Source organism: Schizophyllum commune (assembly GCF_000143185.2).
Source record: "Schizophyllum commune H4-8 unplaced genomic scaffold SCHCOscaffold_4, whole genome shotgun sequence".
In the NCBI taxonomy this organism is placed as follows: Eukaryota; Fungi; Basidiomycota; class Agaricomycetes; order Agaricales; family Schizophyllaceae; genus Schizophyllum; species Schizophyllum commune.
The window spans coordinates 1,650,339-1,663,175 of record NW_026089541.1 but is presented as its reverse complement, the minus strand read 5'-3'; the positions used below and the strand labels follow the sequence as shown (position 1 = coordinate 1,663,175).

At 53.6% G+C, this 12,837-nt stretch overlaps 4 protein-coding genes across 4 annotated transcripts; 3 read left to right on the top strand and 1 right to left on the bottom strand.

The window, feature by feature from the left end:
- Window positions 1-184: 184 nt before the first annotated feature.
- On the top strand, window positions 185-1,312 carry SCHCODRAFT_02479489 (uncharacterized protein; the record flags this gene model as incomplete). Its single annotated transcript, XM_050342771.1, has 1 exon — window positions 185-1,312. A coding segment is annotated over one exon (1,128 nt), but the record flags the coding sequence as incomplete, so codon positions are not given.
- SCHCODRAFT_02473362 (uncharacterized protein) lies at window positions 1,304-1,495 on the top strand (the record flags this gene model as incomplete). Its single annotated transcript, XM_050342720.1, has 1 exon — window positions 1,304-1,495. A coding segment is annotated over one exon (192 nt), but the record flags the coding sequence as incomplete, so codon positions are not given.
- An 843-nt stretch (window positions 1,496-2,338) lies between these two features.
- SCHCODRAFT_02665556 (uncharacterized protein) lies at window positions 2,339-2,557 on the top strand (the record flags this gene model as incomplete). The annotated part of the gene is made up of 1 exon (XM_050346547.1): window positions 2,339-2,557. The coding sequence occupies one exon, from the start codon at window positions 2,339-2,341 to the stop codon at window positions 2,555-2,557; it is 219 nt and encodes a 72-aa protein (XP_050201105.1).
- A 280-nt stretch (window positions 2,558-2,837) lies between these two features.
- SCHCODRAFT_02598341 (uncharacterized protein) lies at window positions 2,838-3,370 on the bottom strand (the record flags this gene model as incomplete). Its single annotated transcript, XM_050344027.1, has 3 exons — window positions 2,838-2,975; window positions 3,025-3,270; window positions 3,326-3,370. 3 exons carry the CDS (start codon window positions 3,368-3,370, stop codon window positions 2,838-2,840), a joined length of 429 nt encoding a protein of 142 aa, XP_050201104.1.
- Between the last annotated feature and the right edge of the window lie 9,467 nt (window positions 3,371-12,837).

Here is a 12,837-nt window from a genome sequence, read left to right as displayed (position 1 = left end):
TTTTCGGTTTCTCATCCTGGCGCCAACAGGTACAGCGGCATCGTTGGTGAAAGGGTCAACATATCACTACGTTCTAGGTATCAACGACAAGAAGGTAAACTCTGGTTTCTTGAACATGAAGAATCGCGGTGAGGTGAAGAGCCGGTTGCAAGGCGTGGATTACATATTCATAGACGAGGTCTCCATGTTGTCATGTTTGGACTTATACACCATAGGGAGGACGTTGTGCGAGATTCAGAATCAGCCCGATGAACCATTCGGAAAGTTTAACATAATATTCGCTGGAGATTTCGCCCAATTGCCCCCGGTCGCCGGTGGAGAACACGGTTCGCTGTACAGCAGGACCATTGGGCGATACAGCACAGACGCGAAGAGTCAGAAAGCAGCGCTCGGGAAGGTTTTGTGGCACCTTGTCACGGACGTCGTAATCTTGAGATCGAACATGCGCCAAAAGGGATGCACTAAAGACGACCTGAGAATGATCCGTGCGCTGGAGAACATGAGATTCTGTGCTTGCGACGCAAGAGACTTCGCATGGTTGAGATCGCGACTTGCAGTATCACCCCTTAGCAAGATCGACATAACGTCCGAACGGTACCGGCATGCTTCAATAATAACCGCGCATAACATTATCAAAGACGGTATCAACGACTTAGGAGTGCGCCGATACGCACAGGAAACGGGACAAGTTCTTGAGTACTTCTATGCGGAAGACAGGCTACGCGTAGGACAAGACAGTGTATCCACGCCTATACCCGTGCACATTCAGGAACTGCTGTGGAAACAGCCGCCGACTTTCTGTGACTTGCGTATACCCGGTCGATTAGCTCTATGTCGTGGGATGCCCGTCATGATACGGACGAATGCCGCCACCGAACTGTCAATGACAAAGGGACAGGAAGGCATCGTTTACGGTTGGGATGCTAGAGATATGGGAAATGGACGACTCACGTTGAATACCCTGTTCGTAAAGCTGGACAATCCGCCGACGAATGTGCAGTTCCCGGGTCTACCTCCCAACGTCGTCCCGATGGTGCGCACTACAAACTCTGTGAAATGCGACATGCCACATCTGAATAGCAAGCTAAAAGTCTCAAGATCTCAGGTTGAGGTGTTGCCGAACTTTGCGATGACCGATTATGCGTCACAAGGAAAGTCAAGAGATATAAACGTAGTCGATTTACAAGATTGTCGTAATCATCATGCTTATTATGTTGCGCTATCCCGGGGACGCAGCTCAGACGGCACCGCAATCATTCGCAAATTTGAAGAGGGTAAGATCACAGGTGGTTGTAGCGGGGCTTTGCGTCAAGAATTCAGGGAATTGGAACTCTTGGACGACATAACAAAGCTACGGTACGAAGGTCAATTACCGTCCCATATAAATGCGCATAGACGCTTAGATCTTATTGCTCAGTACCGGAAGTGGCGGGGTGCAGAATACATGCCTGCGACGGTAGCAGCCGCGATAAAATGGCGAGACGGTAAACCCGTGTACGACAGCAAAGGACAGTGGTCGAACTTGGACGTTTGGTGTTCGTCGCCGTCACCTGCCATTGATTGGCAGGACATAACAGTGAACGCGGAGAATAAAGGTAGTTTACCCAAAGAACATATCCACCGGGCTTTCGTACCCTTGGAAGAGGTGAGGAAGGACAACAAGCGTCGCGCCGTAGAGGGCGTCTCGGTCATTCGCAAAAAGGTGCGCATGCAAAGTCCTGAGAGCACGTCAGAAGATACGCCTGAGCCCCTGCTCACACACGGTCCGCGCTGGAGTGACAACAGTTGTGCTTATGACACTGTGCTTGCGATCATTGCGTGGATGGTCGCCGAAGATGAACACATGTGGATGCCGATGTTGGAGAACTGGGGACAGTCTCCCATGCGTTCTATAGCGCGCGACGTCAGAAACGGTATACGGGGCGAGGCGACAATGTGTACAGCGAGGGACACGTTGCGCGACTTATTAGAACAAATCGACCATACCAAGTTCCGATACAACCAATTAACAAGTGTCGTCGAGGTGATAAGGGCGGCCACCAAATTGCCAACTGTAGTGATACGCAGACAGACGTTCTGCAGAACAGACGTTCAACATCACATCCCAACCGGCCATCGCACTCGAGATTACAATAGCCTGTTCATAGAAGATCCCATGTACGAAGAAGATGTACCATCGAAATGGTTTTCCGGAATGCCGTGCACCTCGATGAGAGACTGTACGACTTGCGGTCGAAGGTTACAACAGCGCGCCAAACTGCTCATGCGTGCGCCATTTCTTGTCTTTGACGTCCAGCCTGAACACCACAGGATCCGCCCGCGTTTCTCGGCCATGCTCATGAACGGAAGATGCGAATACGTCTTGAGAGGCGTCATTTACTACGACGCGCTTCACTTCACGGCCCGTGTGACGAGTCCGACAGGTGAGGTGTTTAAATATGACGGTATGCAAGGTAATGGGGAGTTTATGTTCGAAGATACGTATGAACAAATTGTTGATTGGAGAACGCTACACGGTCGATCCGCGACGCTCGCATTTTACGCGCTGAACGTTTGATCTTCCCAGGAGCAGTGCAAGCGACCGGGTGGGCTCGCAGCGGAGAAGTCGTACGTAGGCGTACCGAGGCAAGACACGCGCAAGCAGAGTCGCTCAATGACGCAATAACACACTGATGTGGAGTCGCGCAATACCTTCTTATAAGTTGTCGGGCCTTTTCTAACTTCATCACCATGCACGCCAGACGTCAATTCATAGACAAACAATGTAAAAGCGTAACATTCCATGCAGACTCCACGAAATGGGGCCAGAGCGAGACATTGACGTCGACGAAGTCCAGTTACATGTGCTCTTCGTCGTCAAAGGTGCACTCCAGATCTTCGTCGTCACTGTACTTGGTCTTGGTGACCTCGTACACCTCCAGCGTCCTTTTCAAATCTGCAACGACCTCCTTCATCTCTTCAGGATCGTCTTGAAGCTATTGCTTGAACATGAGATGATGAACGAAGGCATTTGAGATCACTTACGCGACGCAACTTCCAATAGAACTTGTTGAACAAGTTGATGAAGTTCGCTTTGACATCTCGCAGGTCCGCTGCCTGGCGCCGACATGTCAAGGCCAGCTGCTTCTGAGCATCGCGAGCTTCAAACTCTCTCTCGTCGCAAAGAGCCTCACGCGCTTGAATGTCGCCCAGCTTTATAGTGGCAACCTCTAAGCGTGCCTTGGCCTCGTCGCGCTCGGAAAACGCGGCGTTGATCAAGGCTAGAACCTCCTATACAACGGTTTGGATGAGCTCGGCGTCAGGCGCGCTGTGGTCTGGCGCTTACCGCCGTAACGTCCGAAGATGTGGTGGGAGATACAGTGTTCGACATCGATGCGAAGGGCGATGTCAGTGACGAGTGCAAGACATACGGATTATATATGGAGGTTGCCCTGACCGCATGGTGATACGCCCTGCGGCTGAAAAACGCGGAAAAACATACATAAACAAGCGATATATAGTCGACTTGGTCTAGATTGTATGGGCGGATCCGTATATACTGCACCGCCGTCGCGACTGTACAACGGGCGCGTCGGGGGTATTTTATGACATAGAAAACCAGGAGCGCCACGCTTCCTAACCTTCAATACAACTAGTCCGCAGCATTATCCGTCTGCAATGACTGACCAAGGATAGCAGCGAGCTCTTCGGCGCCTGATCACGAGTCTGCGCGTCGTCGATGACATCCTGCGAGTCCTTTGGCGGGCCCTACTTAATCAAGTAGCCGCGCTATACGCGCCTCAAGCCTTCAGTCCTCTTGCCCTGCTGTGTCAAGAGAATCTAGATTATTGTTGGGGCTCGGACAAGCCTTCCTGCTGCTCGCCGTCATGCGGAGACACGCAGAGCACCGCGCAAGCGGAACTCGAACCATCAACGTGACTACACGTGACTTCGGGTCCGAGACCGGAACTTCGGGTCCGAGCTCGTGATCTCGGACATCGCCGAGTTGAACTCCGAACCGAGCGTCGGCGCCGCCAAGCGCTGTCCGCCCCGGCAAGGGCTTCGCTCCCCGCGTATCGACAGTCCAGACTGTACGCTCCCCGCCGCGCAGGCCTCTGAGCCGCGTCGCGCACAAGGGAACGGGTGGAAACCAGGCCGGCCTTGCCTTGGTAAACATCAACAAGTGTGGAATCGCGCCCGGCATCGCGGCGCAGGAGGATACCCGACCAGTCAACCGCTCTACCGCCAGGAACCGCAGTCATTGCGCGATTATTCGGACAGGAGAACGCGCGGATAGGCGTTATAGTTGGATTTTGACTCAGAGATAGGCATTGTGTGTTACCGCGCGGTCTGGACGGCCGAGACGACGCGTTCAAGTTATATACCGAGACCTACATACGATTCGGGGACTTTTCCGGCCCCGCGCAGAGAAGCCCTAGTACCTACACACCACACCAAATAAACACAACCGCGTTAACCCGCACTTTACACATCATAAAAGCCTGAACTTCCGAGCGCATTAAACCGCCTTGTGAACTTCAATCAACCCGAAAGCGCTCGTCAGAACGCCGAGACGTCCGATTGCCCCACTCGACTTCTCGCTTCAGTCCAGCTCGTCTGGAACTGGCATAAACAACACAAACTATCCCCAAGTAATATAAATACTCGGACTCGCCCGCTCTCGTAGCGCCTCCAGTCTAGCGTGTTCATTGCTATCGTGGTTGTTGGTGTTTGGTTGTGTGGATCGTCTAGCTAGACTGTACTTCGCGTCTTTCGTGAGCGTACGATCCCATCATCTGGAGCCCACCGCGAGGGGATATTTCTGTGTTAGCCAGCAAATTACTAGCTGCTGAGCGAACTTCGAGAGTCATATTAAGGCCCTCTCCAATTCTACTTGTGTTTTCGGGTACCGTCACGACGGCTCCTGGACAAAAATCCAGCCTCTCGGCTCTAAGACCGGACTGGGATAGCTCTACATCCGAGCGATCCAAGAGAAAGGCCAAAGAGCGAGCGCGTCTAGCGGAACAAGCCAGTCGCCCATCGCGATCAGCATCACCCCGGAAATCCGTTACCCAACGTCCGGTAGAAACATCCAAAGCGGACGACACCTTACCAGGTGCTTTCCCTGAGGACACAGAACCGAACCCTCCTTCTCCTACTTCTCTCTCGGTCGCCAACGACCTCTCTGCTTCATTCTCTCGTCTTTCCATCGAGCCCGAACCGGCCGCGACACAGGGTCCACGCGCTTCATCCCCCTTGAGCTCTCTGTCCGACGATTCGACTCCGTCTCTCTCTGAATTATTTCCGACTCGCGACCGTACCGAACCAGCCACGACCGAAGAACCGACTCCGACTCCAGCTTCCAGAATCATTCCGACTCCGAATCCGACTCGTATATCCCGTCCCGTTCCTTCTATTCCGACTTCGACTTCTACTTCTATTCCCAAACCAATGTCTACCGCTCGCTACTCTCATACGGCGTCTGACGCCCCTCGCTTCGACGAGGATGATATGAGTGGCTTGCCTTTGTTCCTACGAGATCTTGATACATACCTCAAAGATCACGGGATCACGTCCGATGCGGACAAAATCGCTAAGGCGCCTCTCCACGCTAAAAAGACTGCTACGCGCATCTTGTGGGAGGAGCTGGCGCTCGCATTCAAAAACAAACCATGGGACGACTTTGTTAAGGCGATCCTGGAACAGTACCCTGAAATATCGGGTCAGCAGTCCGGAACGCTTGCAGAGCTCAGCCAAATTTGTAGCGAGTTCCGCGGACTTGGCGAGCAGGATGGGACTCGTGGAAACGTGTTCCTCCGTCGCTTTGCACCGTGTATTCTCAAACTCGGCCGTAGCAACTACAAGATTTCGAATTTTGAAGTCTGCTCGCGCCTCGCCGCTGTCTGCACGCCTCAGTTCCTTGCGACCCTCGACATGATGTTGGTCGGCAAGTCGAGCAGTCTTGAGGTACCCGGCAAGGAAAACGCAAATCCTCCGGAACGGCCGACTAACACATCCATCGTCGAAGGAGGTTACCGATGGGAGGATATTGTTGCCACTATGCGCGAAGTCTGGCGCCGCGGTTTCACTGCAGCTCAGAACGCCATTGGCGACGCTTATCCCGTCGCGTCTATCCAGACCTCCGCGGCCTCCGCCTCGCGCGCTGTATCTTACTCGGGCGACAGTGAATCTCGCTTAGTTAAACTCGAGCAGGATTTCCACGAATTTGCTGAGCGCGCTAGCCAAGGCGAAAGGGAAACTAAGACCGCTATACGTAGCCTACAGTCCGAAGTTCATACCGAGCTCGCGCAAGGACGTACCAAGTCCGATCAGAACTTCGCGATGATCCAAGAGACGATTCAGCGCCTCACCAACCAGCTGTCGCTCAACACGAACAGCGCCGCCCCGCAAGGCGGTGGGTTCCGACCCAACTACCCTGGATCGTTCAACCGACCCCAAAATAATTATGGTGGCGGACAGCGCGGTCCCCCTCGACCTCAATATACTTGCAACTGGTGTGGCGAGGTCGGCCACTTCATGAACAATTGCCCTGATTGTCAGAATGCGATTAAGTCCGGCGAGATCGTACCCGATAACGCTGGAGGCTTCCGCACTAAGTCAGGCGAAATTATACCGCGTCGCAATGGTCCGCTTGACCTGCCGATGCGTACTAAGTGGCAGCAAATGAAGGCGGCTGTTAACCAATATGTGGTCGCTCCTTTCATGAACTACATTGGTCAATACACCAACTCAGGCATGTGGGGCATCCCGCAGCAACAGCCGAGTGTCATACTGGACTCAGGCTTGGACGTTCCTCCCGGTTGGGATGAGTTCACCGAGCAGCTCTCCCCGGAGCAGATCGCTCATTACAACAACCCGCCTGTCGGCGAGATGGCTCAGCCACCGTCGGTCCAGGAGGGGTCGTCCCAGGGTTTTTGATGGGTTCAGGGATTCACGCCCAATACCTTGATAAACGCTGGGGGCGTGATGAGAGCCAGTTAAAACCAGCAGCTAGTTCGTTGCCACAAAATCCAAACAAGTCCGTGTATGCGACGCCTGCTAAGGCGCCCAATGCTAAGACTACGAATTCGCAGCCCGGCCCTGTACCGCAGGCCGGTCCTGCTCATCCCTATCGCTCTGTGCCCGAGACGCGATTTATACCCATTGACCAACGCCCTTCTGCATTACCTGTTAAGCCCGGCGCAGCGCCCGGTGAAGCAAGTCGCGCGAAGCCCGCGGCGAAGGTCCAGGCTCCTATACAAACCTCTGTAGACTCGGAAGATGTCTTAGAGAAATTATTGTCGACCAAGTGCCCGATGACCGGAATTACGCTGCGCGAATTCCTGGGAGTCAGTCCTACTCTACAAGACCTTCTAAGGAAATTGTTGACTAGGAAGCGCGAGATCGACGACAACTTTGGCAAAGTCCTGCGTGTGGCTTTGCTCACTGAAGCTTACCAACGCAAAGAATTGGGCTACGCCCAAGGACAGCGCCCCAATCTCGGCCGAGGTAGCGAGTCCGACGATCCAGTTCAGGTGAATTGGGCCGCACTCGAGAACGAGGTCATTACCACGACGGTCGAGCTACCGTCGTGCGCCCACACTAAGGTACCCATCGGGTCCTATGTGCAGATTGACGCCCGACTCGAGGTATACCAGAGTCTGCCTGAACGCGGTCGCTCCGATGTTATCTTCGCGGGCGAACCTTCGGCGACACTGCGTACCGTCTGGCCGAATATTAATAACAATGGTCCGGATGAAAGTATCTTGGACAGTGGTTCACAAATCGTATCCATGTCTAAGGATTGCGCGCGAGACCGCGGCGCCTCCTACGACCCGACCGTTACCATACGCATGCAAAGCGCCAATAACCAGGTCAACTCGACCTTGGGCCTAGCGAGGAATATTCCCTTTGACTTCGCTGGGATCACGGTGTACTTGCAGTGCCACATATCGGACACCGGCGCTTTCCGAGTATTATTAGGGAGACCTTTTGATACTCTGTGCGAGTCCGTATATACCAATGACCGCGACGGCAACCAGGAGGTGACCATTACTTGCCCTAACACTGGCAATAAGGTTACTATGCACACATACGCCCGAGGCGTAATTCCTGAGCACGTCCGCGCTCATCCGGGTTTTCCGGACGCTTCTGCGAACTGATCTCTTCTCTCGAGGATCAGGGAGAAGCGGCTCTACAAATCGAGATGGACGAAAATCAAGAAATCATAATCCGTAGCGTCATGCGACCGCAAGCGTCGACGACCTTCACACAAGTCAACCTTCAATCTGCCTTTTTGCAAGCGTCTCTGAACGCGGACCAAATCAAGGACGAGAAGGACAAGACTATTTTATACAACTTCTTTCACGGACCGGAGGCGGAATCAGCGAGTACCTTTACTTCGCGAACTGTCGATGGTCGAGAGGGGTGTCCGAACCAACCGTCCAGCGTGCCCTGCACTGTAGATACGGTGATTCAGCGAGCAGTGGATGCACTTCCCCAGCGACCGGACGTAGACGCAGCCGTCCTCGCTGGAAGGAAATATAAACCGGTGGCTCTCAAGGTGCGGCCTGTATACGGCACTGTACCGGAGGAATTCCGCATCGAGCGCCACATCCTTGGTGATCCTGAGAAGGATATGCCACAATTGCCTACCAATCCACCCGAGTTCACGCCCACCGGAAGATATACCGCTGAGCGTCGGGAACAGGTACATAAACTTCACGGCGACCTGCTTTCGCCAGAAGAATGTAAACTAAGGGATTGGATGTATTGCGCCCACAACAAGACCTTTGCTTGGAACGATGAGCAGCGAGGAAGCTTCCGTGAGGACTTCTTCCCTCCTGTCTCAATACCGGTCGTACCGCATAAGCCTTGGGTAGAGCGCAATATCCCCATTCCGCCTGGATTGTACGAGGAAATCTGTGCGATTATTCTCAAGAAGATTAAGGCTGGCGTGTACGAGCCGTCTAATTCTTCCTACCGCTCGAAGTGGTTCTGCGTGGTTAAGAAGGACGGCAAGAGCCTCCGACTGGTCCATAGCCTCGAGCCCTTAAATGCGGTTACTATCGCGCACTCAGGTGTACCTCCGGCGACCGACGATCTAGCCAATTGGTTCGCTGGTCGCGCCTGTGGCGGTATACTTGATTTGTATGTCGGTTACGATGAGCGGCTACTCGCCGAGTCCTCTCGCGACTTGACTACCTTTCAGACGCCCTTCGGAGCGTTTAGACTTCGTACATTGCCGATGGGATGGACTAATGCGGTCCCTATATTCCACGACGATGTCACAACTATCCTACGGCCTCTTATACCGGACATAACGATTCCGTATATCGATGATGTACCGATACGAGGACCGGAAACCCGCTATGAACTTCCGGACGGGTCCTTTGAGACTATCCCGGAAAATCCAGGCATCCGACGCTTTGTTTGGGAGCACTTGCTCAACGTCAACAGAGTGTTACAACATATGGGATATTCAGGCGGCACCTTTTCGGGTCTTAAGTCGCTCTTGATAGCCCTTCAAATACTAGTCGTCGGACACCTGTGTACATACGAGGGCCGACGACCGGAAGAAGACCGCGTAGGCGTCATTGAGCGCTGGGGCCCTTGCCACGACGTCTCTGAAGTCCGGCAGTTCCTCGGACTCACCGGCGTTTTCCGAATGTTCATAAAGGACTACGCCGTCAAGGCAGACCCTTTGGTGATGCTCACGCGAAATGGCGTACCCTTTGCGTGGGAGCTACCTCAGAGCTACGCGCAGAACGAACTAAAAACCGCTCTATTAAAGAGTCCGCCGCTGAAGCCCGTCAGTTATAAGACCGACTGGGACACTGTCCTCGGCGTCGACACATCTTATATAGCGGTTGGGTGGTTCATCCTACAAATAAATCCGAGTGATGTAAAGGAGTTCTACTACTGTCGCTTCGGATCAATGCTCTTGACAGAGCGAGAGGCCAGATTCTCTCAACCTAAGCGGGAACTGTTCGGCGTCATGAAGGCCTTACAGAGCGCTTATCACTGGCTTGTCGGGTGCCGGAAACTGGTCGTGGAGACTGATGCTAAGTTCCTCAAGGGCATGCTCAGTAATCCAGGCTGCGGCCCCAACGCCAATGTCAACCGGTGGATCGAGCAAGTCTTGTTCTTCCACTTCACGCTTCGCCATGTACCTGGAAAATCCCATGCGATCGCGGACGCACTATCGCGGCGACCGTGGCAGCAAGGAGATCCAGTGCGAGACCCGGCGGACGAGGAGGAAGATGAGCCACAAGGCTTGGATGGATTCGAAGTCAAGGATGGTCTGCCTGACGACACCTTGCCTATCGAAGACTTCCGAGACAAAATCGATACACGCGGAGGCTACCTCCATACCGAACTTGACGAGCTAGATCGAGACAAGGTCTTTGCGAAGGCTCGTCGAGTTAAGGAGGCTTTTACCCAATTCAAGGATGAATGGCTTAATCCTAAAATCACTCAGAGCGCGCCCGGTCTGTTCGTATTTAACCAGGCTGAGCCCTCTAGACGGAAAGGTCCTATCCGCCTACCGGACCCGATCCTGAACCTGAACGATGAGGAGACTCTAGCGAAATATCGCGAGTTTCCGCGTTCGGAAGAATATCTTGAACTCGATGATCTACTGTGGGACCTACGCGATTACTTCAACTGGAACCCGGTGGATATCACCGAGGAGCGCTGGGAACAATTATGCAAGCTCGCTACTGAGTATCGCATGACAAAGACCGGCCGAATCTACAAGATACTACAGGGTGGTCGCACCGCTCTACTCATATGGCCGCGCGACCGGTGGTTCATTATGAATGCCGCGCGCGAGGCTAGCATTAATGGGGAAGCCGAGGAATTACTCGCCCTCATTTCCAGTCGCATGTGGTGGCCAGGAATGGAAGGGGACGTCGAGCAGTACTTAGCTGCCGGCGACTCCGTACCTAAGTCCGACCGTGCCACCGCGACGCTACCCCATGTACTGTACCTCCAAAGCGGTCCAGTCTCCGTCGTTCGACCCTCCGGGTCCGAGTGTACCGAGACTTCGGGCAAGGAACATCTGGTGCAGGAACTGGAAAAATACCACCACTTAAAGCCAACGGACGCGTCGGCAGTCGCCGAGTTGGTCCTTTCGGAAATGGCCGACGGACTCAGGCGACGCGACGAGCCAACCCAAGTCCAGACGCTAATTTCTTCTGAGTCAATCCCCGAGGGATTGCCTCACCCTTTGCCCACTTGGGCGGTCGAACAAACACTACCTGAGGGAATAGCTCATGGTGTGGGGGACTTCGACGTCGAGCTAGAGCGTGCTAAGCTGGAAACAGCGGAATTTAATCGCATACGCTCTGCACAACTGAAGGACGCCGGGTTCGGAGAGTCTAGCGATTATTATTGCATGACGATCCATACGCCCGACCCCCTCTCCATATATGAGCAGCTTGTGGAGTATCCTACCGCGTCGCGGAAGAATAAACACCGACTTCTTGATCAGGATCTCGAGACCTGGCTCAGATGGGTGGAAAACCCGGACTTTGCCACAAACAAGTCCGCCTTTGACCTCGCGGCTCCGATAGCTGAGCGGCTGCGAAGGAATTATGTCGTATCCGGTGGAAAACTCTATCGCGTCGAACGCGATGAGTTACCACAACTCTATGTGCCACAAAATAAGCGCATCGAAATGCTGCAACAAGCGCATGATAGCTTAGGCCATCGAGGAGTGTACGCGACACAACAACTACTGTCAGTACGGTTCTATTGGCCTGGACTGAACGAAGACGTGGAGTGGTTCATACAGACGTGCCACCCGTGTCAAGAACGCTTGAAAGCATTGGCGCGCATACCGCCGGTGGTAACTTTCACGCCGTCTTTATTCCAGGTCGTCCACATAGACACCATGCATATGACGCCCGCATCGAGAGGCTTCAAATACATTGTCCACGCAAGGGACAGTCTCTCTAATTGGCTGGAAGGCCGCGCGCTTCGCATTGAGAACGCGGTCACTATAGCTAAATTCATACTCGAGGAAATACTCTGTCGATGGGGTTGTCCCGAGGAAATCGTGACCGATAATGCGTCCCTTATGAAGTCCGCTATGCGCTGGATTTCTAAAGAGTATGGCGTCCGCCATGTCCGCATATCGGCCTATAACTCTCAAGCCAATGGAAAAGTTGAACAAGTACATTGGGACATCCGGCAGTCGCTAGCGAAAGCCTGCGGACCGCAGCTGAATAAATGGTATAACCACCTACACTTCGTGTGGTGGGCCGACCGCGTAACCTTAAGGAAGCGGCTCGGTGTATCGCCATATTCCTTGGTTACAGGAGCACATCCGCTCCTGCCATTTGACATCGCTGAAGCAACGTGGCTCGTTGACTATCCCCTGCGCACACTTACGCGCGAGGAGTTGATTGGGTACCGGGCCCGAGCCTTAGCGAAACATCATGCGGAAGTAGGCCTTGTCCGCTCTCGAATAGAGAAGGAAAAGCTCGAGCGTCTTCACCGCTATGAACGCGAATACGGGCATGTTATTAAGCTGCTCGACTTTAAACCAGGCAGCTTGGTGCTAGTCCGGAATACTCGCATAGAGAAATCACACAGTGACAAGATGCTACCGCGTTACCACGGGCCCATGGTGGTCATACGGCGGACGCTCGGAGGCTCTTATATTGTGGCTGAACTAGACGGAACCGTCTTCCAAAATAAAGTCGGAGCATTTAGGGTGTTGCCCTACCGTTCTCGGGCCTCTATAACCTTGCCCGACGAAATCCACTCATTAATCGATTTGTCTCCGGACGAGCTCGAGAAACTCATGGCCTCTGACGAGCCGGACGAGGACGAAGTCGCCCGAGTGAGTCC